The 13,167-nt window shown below is 37.1% G+C and overlaps 1 protein-coding gene across 1 annotated transcript in view; it reads right to left on the bottom strand.

Moving 5' to 3' along the window:
• The window catches only part of LOC103251212 (neurexin-3-like), a 105,646-nt gene that overhangs the window by 3,344 nt on the left and 89,135 nt on the right, over nt 1-13,167 (bottom strand). Inside the window, exon 6 of the mRNA XM_021708446.1 lies at nt 11,351-11,377. Within this exon, the coding sequence (XP_021564121.1) occupies nt 11,351-11,377 (27 nt within the window). The remainder of the gene's footprint in view (nt 1-11,350; nt 11,378-13,167) is intronic.

Below are 13,167 nucleotides of genomic sequence, written 5' to 3'. Positions count from 1 at the left end.
GACATGTAAGATCACCAAGGGTACCTGGTCCTAAACCAGGGGAAGTGAGGACCAGTTGAAGTCCCAAGCTTCACCTGCACAAAGACTACTCATGCATCTAATCCTGACTTGTATCCCACATCTTTATAATAAAATGAAGTAAAAAAAAAAAAAAATCTGAGAGTGGGAGCATGTTTGCACTCCACAAAGTGAGTGGTCTTTCCCGTTTGTTACAGATTGGTCAATGATCCACTACAGAGGAAATTACGGGTTATTTCCTAATTCCACTGAATTTGTTTCATGACATCAAGAGGTGAATACCATATAGAAGAATCTGATAATCTCAGAAGACTGACTACATTTTAACCATCTAAGAACAAGAACACAGTCAGTGAGAACACATAGGACCTTTAATAACATCTCATCAGTCTGGAATTAGCCTTGTATCTCTTTTTTAAGGTTGAGCTCATAAAGCCCCTACCTCCTGCATTTCTTACTGCTTATCCCAGCTCCAGCTCCCAGTGCTACAGCCAACTCTTCCTCCGTTCGGCCCCTCTCTGACACAATGGTGTTCAGGGTGTTGTCCTCAAATCAGCAGCATCTACACCTCCTGGGAGCTTGTGAGTAAAGCATCCTTTCAGGCCCCACCCAGAACTACTGACTGAAGGCAAGGTTCAGGAATCTGAGTTACAACGAGCCCACCAGGTACATTCCAGGACCACGGTTCTAACACCTCAAGCTCACCCCATCTTCAAATTCCTTTGCTCTTCCTGGATCCATGGCTTTAACTGTTCTTCCTCCAGTTTTTTAAATGACTAGTTTATTTTTATTCTGTAAGTTTCAGCTCAAAATGAGATTTCTCCAGACTATCCTGTTTGAGGAAGCCTCACCAGTATTACATTTACTCTTCAGTCTGCCTTCCTGTTTATTAAACTCATAACAACTACATGACCTGAAATTAAATTGTGTCATTTATATTTTGATGGGCAAATAATAATTGTATATATTGTGGGGTACAACGTGAGGTTTTTATATACATTTACATCATGGAGTGATTAAATCAGGCTAATTACAAAATCAATCACTTCAGCTACTTAACTTTTTTGTGATGATAACATCTAAAATCTACTTTTTAAGCCATTCTTAAATTTTAAGGTGCATTATTATTTATTGTAGTCAACATTCTATACAATCCATCACTAAAGCATATTCCTCTTGTCTAATTGAAACTGTACCTATTGATCAATAGCTCTCCTTTTCCCATCCATCCCCTCTCCCAGCCTCTGGTAACCATCATTCTACTCTCTAAAATTTTTTTTTTTTTACTCTCTATTTTTATGAGTACAACACTTTAGATTCCACATATGAGTGAGATCATGCAGTATTTGTCTTTCTGGGCCTGGCTTATTTTGCTCAGTAACATATTCTTCAGATGCATCCATGCTGTTGCCAATGACAAGATTTCCCACATTTTAAAGGCTGAATAGTAAGTATTACATTGTGTATATACACCACATTTTTTAAATCCATTAATCTGATGGTGGACAGCTAGGCTGCTTCCGATTCTTAGCTATTGCATATAATATTGCAATGAACATGAAAGTGCTCATATCTCTGTCATACTGCTTTCTGTTCTTTTGGTTATATACCTAGAAGCGGGATTGTTGAATTGAATGGTAATTCTATTTCTAGTTTTTTGTTTCCATGATGGCTGTATCAACTTATATTTCCACCAACAGTGCACAAGCGTTTCTTTTTCTCCACATCTTTGCCAACACTTGCTATCTCTTATCTTTTTGGTACAGCTATTTTAGCAGGTGTGAGGTGATAGCATGTTGGGTTTTAATTTGCACTTCCCTGATGATTAGTGATGTTGAGCATTTTTTCTTGTATCCGTTGGCCATTTGTTTGTCTTCTTTTGAAAATGTCTATTTAGATCTTTTGCCCATTTTTGATTGGTTTACTTGTTGGGTTTTGTTGTTGTTGCTGCTATTGAATTGTCTGAGTTTCTTTTATATTATGACATATAATTTATGACATGTAATAGCCTCTTATCAGATATATGGAAAATATGCAGATATTTTCTCCCAATCCATGGGTTATCTCATCACTCCATTAATTGCTTTCTTTGCTGTGCAGAAGCTTTTCAGTTTGATGCAATCCTATTTATTTTTGCCTTTGTTGCCTGTGCTTTTGAGGTCATATCTAAAAAATCTTTGCCTAATTGTCATGAGGCATTTTCCTTATGTTTTCCTCCAGAAGTTTTATAGTTTCAGTTTTACATTTAAGTCTTTAATGCATTTTGAGTTGATTTTGCATGTGGTGTGAGAAAAGGGTTCAATTTCATTTTTATGCTTGTGGATATTCAGTTTACCCAATACCATTTATTGAAGAGGCTGTCCTTTCTCCATTGTATATATTTGGAAACTTTGTTGACAATCAATTGACCATAAATGTATGAATTTACTTCTGGGTTCTCTATTCTGTGTCATTGGTAAACATGTCTGTTTTTTGTCAGTACCATTATGTTTTTTCATGTTTGTAAAATCCTATTGGAATATAAGCCCCTTGAGCCTATCTTGTTCACCTTTAAATCTCTCATTTTTTATATCATATTTGGTACAAATTGAGGGCTTAGAAAATATTAAACAAAAAAAATTAAAGAACAAAATACAAAAGAAATAAAATTAAGTCATTCTTTTAGAACTTAAAGGTAAGTGGGGTTTTTTAAAGACAATTTACCCCTAGTATTTATAAGCAATATAAGGATCTATACATTAATAGTCAACTGATGTTCTACAAAGGTCCCAAGCATATACAATGAAGAAAGAACAGCCACTTCAATAAACAGTGTTGGACAAATGGATATCCACAAGCAGAAAAATAAAATTGGACCTGACTCATATAAGTTTGTTTTGTTTTTTGGGGGCAGGTTAAAGTGATGGTATTTAACTGTTTCCTCTTCTAATTTAACTATTAAATACATTCAATCTTGCTAGATATTGCAACAAGAACTCCTATGTGTTGAATGCATGAGTCTGGACTAGATTCTAGAATTTTTTCCAGATTACCATTTTATAAACTCCTATTCTTATTTTAACTTATTTAAAGTTCAGAATATATTTAATGTCGATGTATTCCATGATGCATTTTACACTGATAGCAGAGTGTCAAAAAAAGAAAAGAAAAAAGAAGAAACACGCTTTGAGGGGAAAAAAGCCTCAACGATGATTTTCACTGAAAATCTATTGATACAAAATAATCTTGTGCAAATCAGAAAAAGGATGTAACAATGGATATGGCTTACATGGTACTTATTATGTGTCAGAGAGTGTACTAAGTGCTTTTAAGATATTAATTCAATCTTTATAAGCACATGATGAAGCAACTATAATTATAAGTATTAAAGAATCAGAGAAACACATTTTCTTATGGAAGACATTCAGAATTTTAAAATTAAATAAATGTTTGATTATTGAACCAGAAGGCAAGTTTCAAAAAAGTTAACTGAGACACTGAAATTTAGGTAATTTATCCCAAGATTTCACAGGTAGCAAGTAGTAGGGTGAGGTTTCAAACACAGGTGTGTTAATTCCACAGTCCACCACCTAACTTGTTATGGGCTCAGGAAAGGGAGGGACAGAATGTGTATGTGTGGGATGATTGAATTAACAAGAACAGCTTAAATATGCTATTTCTGACCTACAACCAGAGAAAGATGACATTTTAGTGTAAGAATTTGTTTTTCTAACAAGGAACTTTTTCAAAATGCCATTTCAATTAAGTTAAAAACAAATAGAATTAGTTTTGTCCAAATGTATGAACAGAAATCTTTATCAAATATATGTTTATAAGCATAACAGATAATCCTTGGGATTTAATAACCGTATTTTTTTCTAAAACTCTTCCAAATCAACCTAAAATTCCAGATGCTCTAAGATAACACAAACCTTTATAATTACATATTTACAAAATTTTTATTTCTTTTCTTTTTTTTGAGATGGAGTCTCACTTTGTCACCTAGGCTGGAGTGCAGTGGCATGCTCCTGGCTCAGGCAATCCTCTTGCCTCCACCTCCCCAAGTGTTGGGAGTATAGGCATGAGCTACTGTGCAGAGCTACAAGGTATTATTAACATTATTATTAATATCTTAAAACTGCACTGAGGCATTTGGAAACCTCTATATGGGGATGGTGTACACTATTTTTGCATTTGATATGTAATCAGTCCTCGTTAAAATAGCTACATGTTCTTTTGAGAAAAGATGGTGACTTTTCTTTGTATAGTACAGAAAGTGACAAGGCAGTAGAAATATGTCTGGAAGGACTAAATGAGTTGTCAATGATGTTAATGCTTTGGTTTCTAATTTTCAGCTCTGTTTTCAGTTCACTGGACAGCACTGAGTTACTTTTCTTATAATTTTTTCAGAAGATAACTCTGATGGCTGCCACAAATTTCCCATCATTCCTTTTACATTTGGGATTGTTTTTCTGTTTGAGAGCTGCCCCGTAGAGTCATTTTATGCCTGTTTCTACTCAAATCCACCTTTGCAGCACAAGTTAACTATTTAGTCAATTCCTCTTCGTGTTCTAGAAAATCAAAAGTGGATAGAGTATCTTTTATTGTTTGCACGTCCTTGAAATAAAAGTGCTACCTAAAGCTCTGGAACATTTGTATCAGAATGTACTTTCCCTCTGTAATTGCCCAAGTAAGACTTAGGCAAACCTAGTCCTCAAACATCCTAATCTAAAATTGATAAATATTGCTAATCCAGCACCAGCTAGTCCTGGCCAGACCAGAAATGCATGAAGAAGGGGAGAGGTGTAGTGGAGGTGTGGGGAGGAGTGACAGGCCTGGAGTCACATCAAGTCGGGGTTCCCAATATCCATTTAAACTAGAGGGTCAAGGCTTGCAGCCTGGCAGTTGACACCAGGTGGGGCTGATTTACCAATATTCACCAACTTTAACCACAAGGTGTGAAGTGCTTGTCAAAGGACTTAGACCTGATGAGTGTAACCTAAATATGAAGTCATCACAGAACTCTCTGCCAACCCACAAAACAAACTATGGTTGCCATGAGAAGGAGCCTTATGAGAGTTGTCATGAACTGTCTGAAGAGAACTTTTACCTTCAAATTAATTTTCCACCCCTGATAAGTACAAAAACCCTTCCACTTTTACATTGTTAAATTTACATTGCTTCATAGGGGGAAAATGAGAGAGTAGTAACTGAGTGGGAAGAAAAAATAATGAAGTATAGAGAAAGAAAGATGACTATACATAGATATGTGTATGTGTGTATATATGGGTGTGTGTCATATATATGTAGCCCATGTAAATAAGTCTGCAGAAACTCTACAAGAATTTTTTAGGTTGGGCTTTATAAATTAAGGACTCTTACCATCTTCCTGAGCAATCTATACTCTTTACTGCTAAAATATAAGAATGTAAAAGTTGAGAAGTGTCTGGAAGGATGTAATGATTAATGTCATATGTCAACCTAACTGGGTTATGGGATGCCCGGAGAGCTGGTTATTATATAAAACAATATGAAACATTATTTCTGAGTGCATCTGAGAGAGTATTTACAAATGAGATTAGCATTTTAATTGGTGAATTGAATAAAGCAGATTGCCCTCCCCCGTGTAGACAGCCATCATCAATCCACTGGGGTCCCAAGTAGAAGAAGGCAGAGGAAAGGGGATTTACTCTTTCTGCTTGAGATGAGATAGGTATCTTCTTCTACCCTCAGACAACGGCCATTAGTACTCCTGGTTCTTGGGCTTTTGGACTGGACCAGGACTTATACTAACACACCACTTCTTTCCCTCACTACCCTCATTCTCAAGCCTTTGGATTCTGACTGGAGTAGACCAAAAGCTTTCTTGGTTCTTCGGACTGCAGACAGAAGATTGTAAAAGTTCTTGGCCTTCATAAACATATGAGCCTATTGGTTATATTTCTATAGAGAATCCTGACTAATAAGGACAGCTTCCTAACTTAGGTGCATATTCGTCTTGGTTCCTTAAGCAAAGCTACATCCATAAATCTCAGAGTATTTCTAAATTTGCAGTGTTGTGGGGTCCTCTTGACTTTTCTGAAGAGTGTCATTTACAGACAACTTAAGATGTAACTATTTTAATGGCTAGAAACATATTTACTTATATTTAATTTTAAAATAAGACAGCAATAATTCCTTAAATATGCCACATGTCTTTCTTCATATAGAATCAACTGAGAAGTGAGTACTCTGGGTCTCATTTTACAAAAGATAAGGCAATGCCAGGGAACTGAGGCCTAAATGCTATAAAACTATATTAACAGGGAGACCTGAAGGTGACTGTTTTCCAGAGATCATGCTCTTTGTCTTGAAGGCAGGACCTACGCCTTTCCAAAATTCAGCAAGGTACCAAAGTCACTCTTATCAAGCATGTTCAGGTGTTTATACCTTTCTCTTCTTAAACAAGGGTTTAAAAAAAGGTCACATGATTAGGTTGATGAGTAAAAAAGACAAACAGTAAAATCCAACATTAGGAACAGTTTCACTGACATCCCTATTCTCTTCAACCATTTCAGCCCTCTCATAATACACTGGATATAAGACAGGTCATGCCCATACATGGGGATTAGTCGAATCTGGAGATGGCTTCATGAAGTCTTTATCCTCGGTAGCCTTTAATTGGTGGTACATCACTGGTAAATGTTTAACAACCAGCACTCCATGAAAAAAATTTATTTGTAACGTGTATTGATTTTAGTTGTATAAAATATTCCCACCATAACCAATTTAAAGCTATCATGTGTTACATCATGTCAACTGGCTTTCAAATTATTTTAACAATTCCTATGCTGGTACCAACTTCAGCACAGCACTGCCCTTGATGGTCAATGAACTAAAAAGTATAATTATACCTTATGAGTAAAGCAATTTACCCATGTGAAATCTCCATGACAGGGGAGAGGTAGGAGTTGATGACTGCTGCAGTTAGAGCATTTGTGAGGGTGAGAGGATAGCATGTTATCATAAAGCCTTTTTGCTCAAACCACTCTATTTCAGGGGATGCCTGAGTCATAAAGGTCAACTAATTAGATAATTCCTTCTTCTTAAAATTATGGCCAAGTGCTAATAAGTCAATGCTGCTTTAGAGAATGTAAACTGATGACTATATGTTTTTCTTTTTTTTCCCCCCCTAGGCGCTGATGTGGTGGTTTGTTAGGGCAGTGGAATGTACTTTAAAATATACAAAGGAGTTTCAAAGGCTACTCTCAACAAGAACAAAGTAACTTAAAATATTTTATGCAAATATTATCTAGAACTTACTGCGATGGTATTGATAAGAAAATTGACTGCCATAAAGTCAGTATTAAGAACAACTCACAGATACTCTCTGGCCATCTATATACTGTTTCTGCTTTGCAAATAGGCAAATCCAAACTCACACCATATAGCATAAAAGAGAAAAGGTCAGAGGCTTTCAATTCAGTTTTATTCCTTACTAGCAATGTGACCTTGGCCTGGCTACATAAACTCTGAATCTCAGTTTCCCCAACTGGATAATGGAGATATAAATTGTTACTACCTCCCATGGTGTGAAGATCAAATGAAATAATATATGCAAGGCCTATAAGTCATCTATTAAATGGTAATAACAATATTTACCAGGTAAATGTATAGTCATAATGGATCTATAAAATGCTAAGTTCTTAGTGTGCACCTACATCAGTTAGACACTCAATAAAGGGCACTAACAATTCTGCTGGAAAGAAAAATAATCAGGTTTTCTCCTCCCTCTTAAACTGGGTGTATAGTTGATGAAGAGTCCAGAAACAAGATGTATCAAGGTAGTAAGCCACATTTACACAGTTCTCTTGTAAACTTCTCTTTTGCAGTGTTGAGAGACAAGAGGCAAGAATGATAGTGATAAGTTCAGTGTAATTTCTCTCTTTTATTATTTTCCATAATGAAAACCATGTTGAGGAACTGATTCCTATTAGGAACTAAAATACAATGGAAAATGTGATATAGCCTTTAGCTTGGGGGAAAAAATGATGTGGAGAATAATATTCCTTACAGTAAGGATAGTTGGAGCAGCAAAATTTCCTTTGCCTATTGAAGGTGTTTGGCTGATATCAGCTCTCATCTAAAATCCCTTGAAAGACTCTTGATATTTTCAAGGTATCTGAACACAGTACTTTGATTGACTTTCTCAAAATAGCCAGGTCTGTTTCATCTTGGATCCTCTAACTCCCTCCTTACATGGACAGACTTTTAAGGAATATTTTCCTTTCCAATAATACCCCTATTTAAAACAAAAAGTAATTAGAAAATTATTTCTAAATGCCCTATAAAATTGTCCAAAGTATGCTGATATAAAGACTGCCCCACTCAGCAATACAACACCTCCCATGTGGCTCAAAGAAGTATCACAGAGAGCTCCTACTTCCTCTACTTGCCTCGAGAGATGTGGATTCTGGCCTGAAACCCGGACAGTGGATAAAAGTTCTTCCCTAAAACATTTTGTCATAAAGTGTAAATGTATCTGCCACTAACCAGAATAACAGTGTGGCAGTGGGAGGGGGGTGGGTGTGCAATAAACAGGAGAAAGAACTCATTTTCTTCCTAGTTTCTTCCAGGTTTCGTCTGAGAGGGAAACTTGTTACCTTCTTGGCCAGGTAAAGTAACAGGCAGCAGGGCAAGTCTCTTCCCCCTGTCTTGAAATGTGTTATTCCATTGGTGACTCTGCCCTCTGCTTCCAGTTTCTATCCTTATCCTCCCTTCTTCACCCTGATGTCAGAGTGATCTTGATAAAATGAAATCTGATCCAAATCTCTGTCTTCCTTACAGCATCCTTGGGAAAAAGTCCAGCTCCTGATATCACCTGTCTCTATCCTACATTTCTCACTTCACTTCATCATCTACAGTATCCCCACAGGAACATTCATTCAGCCAAACTGAGTTTCTTGCAGGTCCCCACACCAGCTGAGCTCTTAAATGTGCTATCACCACTCATTCAACTAAACCATACTTGACCTTCAGGCTCAGCTCAAACTCTGTCTGATAAGACACCCTTGAGCACTCTCCATGACCTCCATCACCCCACATCACCAAGTCATTTTCCTCCATGCTCACAGACTTGATACATATCTCTAGGAAAGCAGTTTTCACTCTGCATTCTTATTATTGGCTGATCCTCAAATGAATTCTCATCTGCAATACTCCAGTATCCCTAGTACCTAACTCAGCCTCTAATATATAAAAATAGCTGACAACTCAGTTCCTGTTAAATTGAACAACACAATCACTGGAGAAGCTAAAAAAATTAAATATAAAACAAAACACTACCCAAAGCATACAACACAATAACAAGAGGACTTAAGCTGTTGACTGGTCTAGACTCATTATACCACTTGCTATACTGCATTATTAATTTCCTTCTAAATACATTTGCCTCTACATTTCAGACTGCCTTGTTTCTTTGTCATATGTTTCTACTGTCCTTCACACTTTACGGTAATTAATACTATAAGTGCTCACAGATTGTAGCTGAAAAAGTCAGCTTATGAGTAATGGTCCATATCCCAGTGTCAGGAAACAAAAAACTAAAAACATTTGCCACCCAAAAAAGTTATAAAGAATATCAGTTCCTATCACAAAGAGACTGTCAAGTCATTACAAAAATAAAAGAAGGTCTGAGTCAACTTAAAAACCACACTGGTGACTAGACTGTTTTTATGAAGGGGAAAATGTTCCAAGCTACACTGCCTCCAAATCTGAATCTACATTTTGATCAATAATTTACTTTGGGCATGAAGATGAGACACTTCTTTGTAGAACTCCTACAAATCATTTTTCCTTTGGATGAGAACATTAAGATTATTTTGCCATGTATGGAGTCTCTAGGTGAGGGACTATGCTAGGTTCTGGGGACTCAAAATACATATATTTATTTCCCTGAAAAAGGGGAAAGTCAAGAAGGAGATGAAATTATCTAGTTTCATCTGCTTCATCTTCTCCTAAGGAACTTTAACAATCTTAGATTGTTTCGCATTGTAGATCAAATCCTGTCTTTCTTCTCCCTCCCCACCACTTATAGAATAATATGTAGTGAGTCTTTTTTCTTAATTAAACATAATGCCTAAAACAACAGTATTTCCACAAGGGTCTTACATACTTTGAAACTGAAAGCAACTGTACAGCTTCCTTAAATTTCAAGTACAAATCTAATACATGTTCTTTTCATTAATCTTAATATATGTCAAAATATATATGAATCTACTGAAAGGACATAAAAGAAAATGTTAGGGTGAAATGACTGAGAGAGTCCTTATTAGTGAATGCCCTTCTTAGAAACAGACACTGTATTGGTTACCTACATGGTTATAACAAGTAAGCCAAAGCAAAGTAAATGATCACTGAGACGAAAAGTAATTTTTTAAAGCTACCTTTGTCTTAACCACTTCTAACAATTTTTGTTGATTGCACACTCTGCAGAGCCAATGGAGGCTCAGTCTCCTGCTTGGTAATCAGACAGAAGATACCTAAAATGCCTGTTCCTATCTTGCTATTCTGAGTCAAAGCAGCCTGACACCATAGGACCAATGGGCCACTACTGACTTTGTACGGTGCCTCTTTGAATGGTAGAAGAAGCCGTTTCTGCAATAGATATTCACTGATATCTCCCATGCAGGCATTTTATAGAGTGTTCAGGATAAAACCAGTAGATCATCTTCTTCCCCAAGAGCACTTTCTTTTCTTTCTGAGATCACAAAACAGGAAATTAAAGTGCTCAACCAAAATTCCCAATAGGAAATATAAATCTCTGGAACATTTTAATGACACAAATATCTCCCAAATACCTAAAAATGTTTCTTTAAAATTAAAGAGAAAATGACATTCTTTTTCATAAGGCCGAAGCACTTAAATGTCCTGCTCTAGGAAATGACCTCCCTGACCCAGACAATAATAAATTAAGAGTTCAAGTGGTCTTTTTTTCCCCTTCTTCCAAGTGCTGCCTTCTATACATTAAGAGGAGTTGACCCCGCCATGGCAACTACTTGAAGAGACATTCATCATTTCCAAAGTGGATTAATGTGTTTGTGGGTAGTCACAGTATAGGATGCTGTCAAACCTCTTTGGTATCCCCCAAAATGAAATCATGTTCCTATCCCCATGAGGTCTCCTCTTTGTAGTTATTTTTCATGCATTGATCTGGGTTTTCTGTCACCATTTTAGAAGAACACAGGGTTCAGCCACCTCCCACACTTGCTGCTGTCCAAGAGGTGTGACAGCCTGAGGACCTCTAAAGAAATACCAAGGGTTACACAGGGCGCTTTCAGTCCAAAGTGGTAATGGGAACAAGAGCCTTCTCTACCTTGCAGGTCAGCTTTGGTCAACGCAACTTTGTTAGCAAAAGAACAGAAAAAGCGAAAACAATAACCAGAGGTTAGTAAGAGGCAGAATAAACCAGGGTAACATTACAGAAATGAAAATGCAATCTGCATAACCAACATCACTTAGACAGACAATTGAAATGCTCTACAGGTTCACCAGAGACAGCACAGACGGGGGCAAAAGGAGGGCGCGCAGACCAGGAACGAGCAGGCCTCTTCAGAGCCAAGTCAGCAGAGCAAGGGCAAGGACGTATTGAACTTGACAAAGCACAAGCCATGGCAACAAGAGCCTTCCCACATCCACACAGCCAACCCCAAGGCATATGGTTCAGAAATAAGGGGAGTGCATGGCCAGACTGAAATACACATGTGCACAGTCAGAGAGAGCCCACAAAAATAATTCTGAACAATCAAGAGTTGAGTATGGAAGAGTGACTTGGGTGCACCCCTGCATCCCCTTGCAAATGTCACCAGGGAACATGGCACTAGAATTGGACATTTGTATCAAAGTGACTTGGAAACACCAAAGTGCTCAATTTGTTTAATATTGAAAATATAGCCAAACCCAAATGGCTGTGGACAAAAAAGCACCAAATCATGTCCTTCTGATTTATGCCAGTCTCGAAATGAAGCTTGTGTGTTTCTCTCGGACATGTACCATCTGCAATTGAACAGCATTTCCAGTCAGTAATTCCTTGGCCACTGCAGCAAAGCTGGCCTCAAGATAGAAAGAGATATTTACCAGCCATGTATTAAACCAGGCATTATTTTATAAAATCCTAGCCTAAATTGAGAAGTAGCAAGTCGTAGCTAACTGTTGACTAGGAGGTGCCCAAAAACTGCACTCAATTTCTAAACTATACACTCTGCATGTATTAGAGACAGAAAATGAAAAACTAGCTGTTCTTTTTTTTTTTTTTTTTTGCTATGAACAATTCAGCACCATAAAGTTGGAGATTAATATGTTTTCTAAAATAAATTTGGACTTTTTTGCCCGTTATCTGTTGTCATAGGGAGTTTACATAGATAAAATATACATATTCCAGATTTGTTAGAATACAACTTATCTTTAAAAGATCCTGGTCTTAGTTCTTAGTAATAAAACCTCATCCCCTACCTGTTTCCTACTCTATACAGAGAAATGATGAATTAAGCAAAGTGTTCTTGGGTGCAATATTCACTATTTGGGTGATAGGTATACTAAGACCCCAGATTTCACCACTCTTCAAAATATGCACATAAGAAACCTGTACTTGTACCTGTACCCCCTAAATTATATGAAAAATTTTTAAAAATTAAATTCATTTTCACATTAAAAAAGAAAAAAAAAACCCAAATTTAAAAAAATATGTTCTATTTCCTATAATTCCCACACTACATAACACTCGAATGCCTTCTTGGGGTTAATATGCTCTGTATAAGAGTTAGAATGACTCTTTTTGCAGTCTCTCCAAGATTTTGAGTTCTTCATTTACCTCCCTACCATGTTCCACAGAACCCTAAAAAGCTCCTGGGATCTCTTACAAGGGCTTATTCATAATGGTACAAGCTTCCAATGACAGTCATTTATGCCTTAACCCACTTTTTGGTCATTTTTACTGGATACTTAGGCTAATTATCCAAGTCATCTGTGTACAATCAACAAGGGCCCTCTTCCCTCAAGTACTCACCCTCCGCTTCCTCCCACCCAGTGGGCAGTCATAATGCTCAGTGGGTGACCATCCTACTTATCTCCATGGCAATAGAGTGCAGGGCTATTAGGCCCATGGGGCTCAGTATGGCTTCAGATGGTAGAACC

This window comes from Carlito syrichta, unplaced genomic scaffold (genome assembly GCF_000164805.1).
Source record: "Carlito syrichta isolate Samal-C Ts95f unplaced genomic scaffold, Tarsius_syrichta-2.0.1 Scaffold137202, whole genome shotgun sequence".
NCBI classification, from domain to species: Eukaryota; Metazoa; Chordata; class Mammalia; order Primates; family Tarsiidae; genus Carlito; species Carlito syrichta.
The sequence above is the reverse complement of the archived record's forward strand: the minus strand, read 5'-3'. Positions and strand labels throughout refer to the sequence as shown.